Source organism: Elephantulus edwardii, unplaced genomic scaffold (assembly GCF_000299155.1).
Source record: "Elephantulus edwardii isolate Elephantulus edwardi_28Jun2011 unplaced genomic scaffold, EleEdw1.0 scaffold00478, whole genome shotgun sequence".
Lineage (NCBI taxonomy): Eukaryota > Metazoa > Chordata > Mammalia > Macroscelidea > Macroscelididae > Elephantulus > Elephantulus edwardii.
In genome coordinates, this window is record NW_006400228.1 from 393,117 (window position 1) to 400,954 (window position 7,838).

Here is a 7,838-nt window from a genome sequence, read left to right on the forward strand (position 1 = left end):
TGTTCTGGGATTCCCATTCTTCTCAGAGTCAGCCACAGCTTGTTGTGATCCACACAGTCAAATGCCTTTGCATAGTCAGTGAAGCACAGATAGGCTGTTAAAACTTTGATCGGAAGTCTATGCTGTACATTTATGGAGACGAGAATGTAGTCGTTGTAAAGTCAGTTCGAACTCCTGACTCCTCTTGTGTTGTGGTCAGGTGCCATCGAGTTGACTGGGAGTCAGAACCACTCTGTGGAGCACAGGTCATTACCTCGGCCTGTCCTGTGCTACCTCGGGGTCTTGGCCAGGCTTGCGTCCCCTGTGACATCACGGTGTCACTCCGCCACACTGAGGGGCGTCCTCTTTCTTGGACCGTCTACCTTTCCCAGTCCTTTTGCCAAGAACGGGCCCCACGACACAACATGCCCAGAGTGGCGAGATGGAGTGTCACCGTCCGTGCCTCCAAGGAGCAGCCTGGCTCAACTCCATCCAAGACAGTACGCCCTCCTCTAGGATGTTATTGGAAGCAGAAGCGGCATCCACTTCCACAATAGCTTGCCTCGGGAAACCCTATGAACCTGGAGAGAGGACGAAAGTTATACAGGAAGTGTCCAGGACTTCGTTCATAGGGTCGCTCTGAGTCGCCTGCGACTCGATGGCACTTAACAACACTACCACCACCAATAGCATAGAGAAAGAGACAGCGAGCAGTCGGCCTAGTGGTCAGAAAGTCATGCTCCCAAGGCAAAGGTGGGTGGCTCTAGTCTGTGGCCCTCAGGCCTGCCTTTAATTGGTTTTGGTGAAACATTCTTCTAGGTCGTATAACCCTGGTATTGTCCACTTGCTGTACAGACGTAACTCGGGTTGCCATGAAGCCAAATACTGTTACCCCTGGTGGACAGTGTTTGGTGGAGCTCCCCAATTAAAACAAGCTTGGAAGCAAGAGTGGAATCCACTTCCATAATAGCTTGCCTCCGGAAACCCTATGAACCTGGAGAGAGGATGAAAGTTATACAGGAGGTGTCCAGGACTTTGTTCATAGGGTCGCTATGTGTCCCCTGCAACTCAACGGCACTTAACAACAACAACAACAACTATTATGTTAGAGCGTTTTCATGGCTGTGTCTTTATGAAATCCAATCTCCAGGCCTTGCCTTCTCCTAATACCCAGTCGCCCAGGTAATATTTGTTATTAGTGATTTGAAACCGTTTAAGCCAGCTAGTGTTATTCATTGGAAGCAGGAGTGGCATCCACTTCCTAAACCACATGCCTCCCGAAACTCTATGAGCTTTGTCGATAGTTGTAGAGGGGCTTCAGGCCTTTTGTTCACAGGGTCGCTATGAGTTGTGCACGACTAGAAGCCAATCAACAACAGTGTTCGTCATACTGATAGCATAGGCAACCTTTTTACAGCTTTATTAGTAAATTACTTTCAAAATCTTTTATTTATACTGTATTTCCCATACTACCAGTGGTTTTGCCATGAGAATACAGACAGAATGTGCAAACACAGTTCATTGCTAATCAGAAAATTTTATCAATGAGTAAAACACACTTGAAGACTAGCCAATGACACATGTATTTACTGGGTTGCCACTTTTCCAGTCTATAAAGGAAGGATGTGTATGAACACAATGGCTCTAAGAATGTCATTTTTTTTTCTTTTTCACAATGTCATTTAAAACCTCTCAACATCAAGAGAAAAAAAAAACAAACCCCAAACCCTCTTCACAATTGGGCCAATAGCCAATATCATGATAGATGGAGAAATCAAAGCAAATCGTCAATGATTCTGTCGTACTTGGATTCACAATCAGCACCCTTGGCACTAGCAGTCAAGAAATCAAAAGACATATTACAAGTCTGCTGGCAGGGACCTCTTCAGAGTACTGAGGATCAATAATGTCAATTTGAAAACAAAGCTGAGACTGATCGTAGCTACGGTCTTTTCAGCATCTGTGAGCTGGACAATGGGTAAGAATGACAGGGGGGAAATCGATGCCTTTGCCTAGGGGTGTTGGAGAAGAGTACCAAGCATCCCATGGTTTGCCGAAGAACAAACAGATACGTCTTGGAGAAGGTGCGGCCAGTGTTCCTTCGAGGCAAGCATGGCAAAGCTGTGGTCATATTGAAAGACATGGGCATTCCTTGGAAAAGGCTATCGGGCAAGGAAAGGTGGAAATTCACTGTAAGAGAAGCAGACCCCAGTCCAGGTGGACAGACACAGAGACCGCAGCAACGGGCTCAGGTGTGTCAGAGCTGAGGGGGACGGTGCAGAGAGGACAGGGTTCAGATCTGTTGGTCACAGAGTCTCTGTGGATCGTACTAGATCATTTATACTGATTACAGTCTTCTTGCCATTCCACCGTACAAAAAGCAAAGGCCACGTGAGAATGGCCACATCTGACTTCACAAAGGGGAATGGTCCCTGTCACAGCATCAGGAACACAAAACCAATTCCCATGAGGTCACTTGTGTCCCCCTTGCTCCTGTACCTCTTTCTACTCATCTAAACACCAGTATTATAGCTTTCTGGGTCCTAAATCTGATGGGATAGCTCACAGACCACACAGAACCATGTTGGGGGAGACAAAAAGTTCTAATCCAGAACAGTATCAGACTACAGTCAAAATAGCTTCTGAAATGTGCTCACAGGCACCTCAGCCTTGAGCCTCATGGCGTCAGGCCAGTGTTACAAAGTTCTCAGTCCTACAAATTGTAGTCCCTCATCCTCATCTGTCCAACACACTTGGGCAAAGTCTCTTAGCTCTGGTTCTCATGGTGTAGCATTCCCAAGGTCCCATTTCTCACCAGGTCTCTGGTTCGTCTGTGGCTGCTGCGCCCATAGGTGCAGATGGAGCGAGAATTTCTGGTCCTTAAGAGAGTCCTACGTTCTCATGCTGCTTCATCACTGGCGGGAAGGTCTCTTCCCCTGATGCTGGATTTCTCAATTTACTGGCAGCATCAGTCAATTCTCTTGTAGAGAGGCTAACACATCTCATTCTCATTCGCCTGCCCAAAGCCAAAAGATGGCTGGGAAAGTCATAGTTAAAAATAAACTCCACTGCCGCTTTCATCTTTAACCTTTCCAACATATTCCACCACTATTAACATAAACTCGTGGTTGTTGTGTGTCATTGGGTCAGAACCAACTCCTAGCTGACCCTCCAGTGGGTTTTCAGAGGCAGTAAAAGGCATGAGAGGAGACTGCCGGTGTTTACCCCACGAATCAGCTGGTGGATTCGAACGACATCCCTCTGGGGACAACAGTTCAGCTGCTTACAAGACATCCACAGCTTCCTTAACGTAAACTTAGCACCATCAAAAGAACATGTATATTTACTTTTTCTTTTCCCAACCCTCACTCATAAATAATCTTTGCTCTCTATATGTCTGCTTATGTCAAAGTAATGTCACACCATCTTCTTTGACATCTGTAAAGTTCTTTTCTTAGAAATCTTACTCAGTCATTGTTGCACATTTTCATCCCTCCAAGCGCCTCCCCTCGTCCACTTTGCAGTGCATCTTTGTCATTGTATTTCACTTATGTACATTTTTTTCTGCTCCTTCTCTCCACCCACAAAACTCTTCGACCCTGTGATTTCCTGCTCCCCACCTTCAGCCCCTGCTGCCCCCCCCTTCACTCTTTGTATATCCATGAACATTGCACTGGTTCTCCTTCTGTTTTTGCAACAATGACCTTACAGAGAATTTGTTTTTATGCGTTTGAGTAACTCAGCATAATGCTCTCTAGTTTCTCCCGTGTTTATAGTATTTTTCAAAATCGTTGTGCCTAACTACCGCAGAGTGTCCCAGAGTGTGAGTGAATGTGCCGTAGATCCTCAATCCACTTGTTTGTGAAGGGACATTTGGGTGCTTCCGTGTTCTCACGGCTGTGAATAATGCTGCTGGAAACATCGGGGTACACATCTCCATTTGAGTCTCAGTTCTCTTTTCCTTGGAGTATGTGTATTCCTAGCAGAGGCGTAGCTGGGTCATATGCAATCTCTGTGTCCAGCTTTTTGAGGGCATGCCCCACTGACTTCCAGGGTGGCGGCCCCATTGTACAATCCCATTAACAGTGTGTATGGTAGTTCCAAACTCTCCACTCTCTCCAGCGTCCATTGCTTGCTGTCCTGTTAAACTTCGCCACTACCACTGGGGTGAGATGGTATCTCACTGGGTTTTTATCAGTATCTCTCTTCCTGCCAGGGATTTTGAGCATTTCTTCATGTGTCTGCTGGCCATCCGAGTGTCTTCCTCTGTGAAGACCTGTTTTTGCTCATTTTGTCATTGGGTTACCATACTATTTCTGTTGGAGGCCCTGTGGGATTCTATAATGAGATCCTAGTCTGCGACGTCATGCAGTGTACCTCTTGTTCCAGATTGTTGGCATATGTCTAACACCTAATCGTATATTCCTGCTGGAGTGTATGTCCTGCATTTCCTCCAAAGGCACTGATTGTTGGCTTCTCGTGTCCAGCTTACTGGTTCTCAATAAAGCGTGCTAGCTCTTAACACATCCCACACGCTCTACTGCTGCTGAGTTACAACCAACTCATTGCGGATCCTCCAGCAAGAGTTCAGAGGCATAAACGACACGGGGAGAGTGGCTCACCTTTCTCCCAGGGAGCAGCGTGTGGATTTGAACCACCTGCTGTTGGCCTGGCAGCACGATTCCTTTGCAACTCCCAGAGCCCCCTGATTTACAAATAAAATACTAAAATGCTCAAAGATACCCCACACTCTAGAGCAGTGTGTCTATTTGAGCTTTCCTTCTGGGCTGTCTCTCCAAAAAAGACTTTATGAAGAGGAACGTGGCATCAGGATCAGAGGAGGCCTCCTCTTGTGTTACGCAGATGTCAGAGTGTTGCTCGCTGAAAGTGAGAAGGGATTGAAGTGCTTGTGCAGCAGAGGCTACAGCCTTCGAGATGAATTCCATCTCAATGTCAAGAAAACATCGGAGGCAGGGGTGGCATCCACTTCCTAAACCACACGCCTCTGGAAACTCTGTGAACTTTGATAAATGACGATAGTTGTAGAGGAGCTTCAGGCCTTTTGTTCATAGGGTCGCTATGAGTCATGCTAGACTTGATGGGCATCTATAACAACAACATCAAAACAAAAATACTCACCACCAAGCCAATAAGGAAGATCATGCTAGACAGAGGAAAGATTGACGTTCTGAACGAGTCCATGTTACGTGGATGTACAATCAACACCCTTGGTACCAGCAGTCAAGAAATCAAAAGTTGTGTCACATTGGGAAAATCCACTCACAAAGACCCAGATGCTGAAGACTTGGCTTTCCTGATGAGCTCAGTGCTCAGACCAGCGGGCCAAGTTTTGCACGCTCGTGGACTGATTGATTTCCAGCTACCTGCACCGCCTGGCGGGTCCGGCAACACGGCTCATCCCAGTGGAAGTAGCGGCAATAGATGTCTGGTTTGTAGTTCAGGAAGAGCAGGAAGGCTGCACCAGGGAAGTCATCCTCGCTGATGAAGGCACCACGACCACAAAGCACTTGTAGTTGGCACGTTTTGGACCCAGCCCCAGCGGCACCATCCCAGGCAGCAGTGCGTTTCGCCAGAGCTTCTCCGTGATATAAACCAGGTATTGGAGTTCTCAAGGGCCAAGCAGAACTTGTGGTGAGCCACGGTGCGCAGGAACCTGGGGCCGCCCTTGCAGAACACATCGATGGGCACTTGCTGGCCCAGCTGGTGGTGCACGCGCGGGCCTGGCACTCATCCCAGCGGCTCACCACCCAGGCCAGCGGCCCCACGCCAGGAGGCTGGTCGCTGGGGTGGCACTGGGTGGTAGAGAGGACTGTTAAGGCACAAAGACGTTGAGTTGTCCCCTCACCCTGCTTCCTCCTCATTGCCCAGTGCTTGCAACTCCAGCTCCTCCACCATACACCTGTGGGGGTTCCAGGGTGGGCGGCCAGTTGAGGGACCCCTTCACCAGGTCATGGTAGTGGAACAGCACAGCCTGTGACTCCCTGTAGGCCAAGTGGTGGGTGAGCAGGCGGCAGTCAGGGGTGGGGGAGTGACTTCGGGGCACTCCGACACCCCCCAAAAGGCTCCCACCACAGCAGCACACCCACCGGCCATGGTGATGCCCGAGACACCCCAGGGCAACGGTGGCAGCTGCCCTCAGCAGGCAGACCAGGAGACCAGGTGCTTCCCAAACTGGGGAGGCCCTTCTATTGGGGAGGCCTTTCTCTGGATGGAAGTTAAGTGATACTTGGGGCATATTGCATGTTGGCTTCTTCTGGCCACAGTTGCACTCTCATGCGGCCTCTCCCACCTCCCAGACTCAAAATTTGCAGCCACAGGATGAACAAACAGTCCTGGGTTCACATTGACAACCCATGTCCGTGGACGTTGAATTTCTTCACCAAGTCTCCTCCCTGTCATGCAAGCGACAGTTGGTTTTTTCAGTGTCTTCTCTCACCTGACTGAAGCATTGACTTAAAAATTCATGAGCCTAATTCTCCACGTTGCCAGAGAATATCTCAGCAGATGCGGAAACGGAGTTCTTGATAGTCACAAGTAACTCTGCTTTGATCTCTGCGTGCCAAAGACCATTCAAAACAAGCAAGGGGCTCAAACAAGTCATTAGCAAAGGCTGGAGTAAATTAGCCAATAGGGACTGTAAAAATGCATTCACAGACAGGTGTCCCAAGGCGGGAGGCCCTTCCAGAGTGTCTGTGAGTGAAAGGTTAAGTGGTACTTGGGACATAGTGCATGTTGGCTTCTTCTGGACATGGTTTCGTTCCAGGGGAAATGTTAAATTGCTCCCGGCAGAGAGATGCTTGGTTGAGTGAACATTCTCATCTAAGTTAGGGCTTCTTTTTGAGCTGAGCTTAAAGGAATGTCTAAGTTTTAACTTAATTTACTTTTCTAGATTTTTTAAAATGCAATAGTTTCTTCCTAAGGCTGCTGATATATTTGAAGAAGTCCTGAGGTTCTTTTTCAGGGCAAGGTCAAGGAGAGGAGAAGATGCACTCCTCACAGGTCTCTGTCAGACGGCAGCACTGTTTCCCTTTGCCGGGGTTCTAACTCGTGACCTCCTCCTCTCAATGTTTGATACAGTGACAAGGGCATTTCCTGAAGGACAAATCTTCCATTTCCATTTCTTCAGCCAAGGAATCCGTGACCTGGTTTGTCACGAGCTCTTTGAAGGGGCACTTTTTTGGCCTTTCTTCTTTGGTTTTCTGTTGCTGACAACACTGTCGTGATGGTCCGGGTCAGCAGGAGGGGGAGATGGCCCGTGGTGGGCTCTGTCCAGAAACGTCTTCAACCTCTCAGCATCCTGGTAGCAAACGTTGTCAATGAACAAGTAGCAGCTGTTTTTGAAAATTAAACAGAAACTGCTGTGTTGTTCTGTGGCACGCGTGACGTTAACACTTGTGATGTTATTATTTAGATGGAAAGCCATAGCTGATTTTGCAGAATTTGCGGGAACCACCAGCACACTTCCATTCTCTCCTTCTAGCATCTCAATCACTATGTCTTTTAGGTTGTGCCACCCGCTCAGATGGCTGTACGTCTGGACGGAACCACGGATCTTCTGAGAGACCATCCTTTCTGGACACTTTGAAGACAAGCAACCTAAAGAAAAGGCACAGATCCATCAGCCACAGTCCATATACCACTGACGATTTATGGGGGAAACCTCGTGTAAAAGCAGCCTCTGGAGATGTGGTGATCAAGAGTGGAGCACGGCTGCAGTTTGGCAGACACTCTGCCTCTTCGTGCAATAATTTAAAAATCTTATCCCAATCGCCCTCTTTTAGGCTGGTACCTTAGACGATAAATCAGTGCAATGTATATTGGATATAAAGTCTATCTGT

The 7,838-nt window shown here is 48.0% G+C and overlaps 1 protein-coding gene across 1 annotated transcript in view; it reads right to left on the reverse strand.

Annotated features, from left to right (window-relative positions):
- Positions 1-7,567, reverse strand: part of USP29 (ubiquitin specific peptidase 29) — a 37,983-nt gene extending 30,416 nt beyond the window's left edge. Inside the window, exons 1-3 of the mRNA XM_006902963.1 lie at positions 7,211-7,567; positions 6,716-6,847; positions 5,364-5,792 (exon numbers count right to left, since the gene is read on the reverse strand). Of these exons, the coding sequence (XP_006903025.1) occupies positions 5,364-5,792; positions 6,716-6,847; positions 7,211-7,567 (918 nt within the window). The remainder of the gene's footprint in view (positions 1-5,363; positions 5,793-6,715; positions 6,848-7,210) is intronic.
- Between the last annotated feature and the right edge of the window lie 271 nt (positions 7,568-7,838).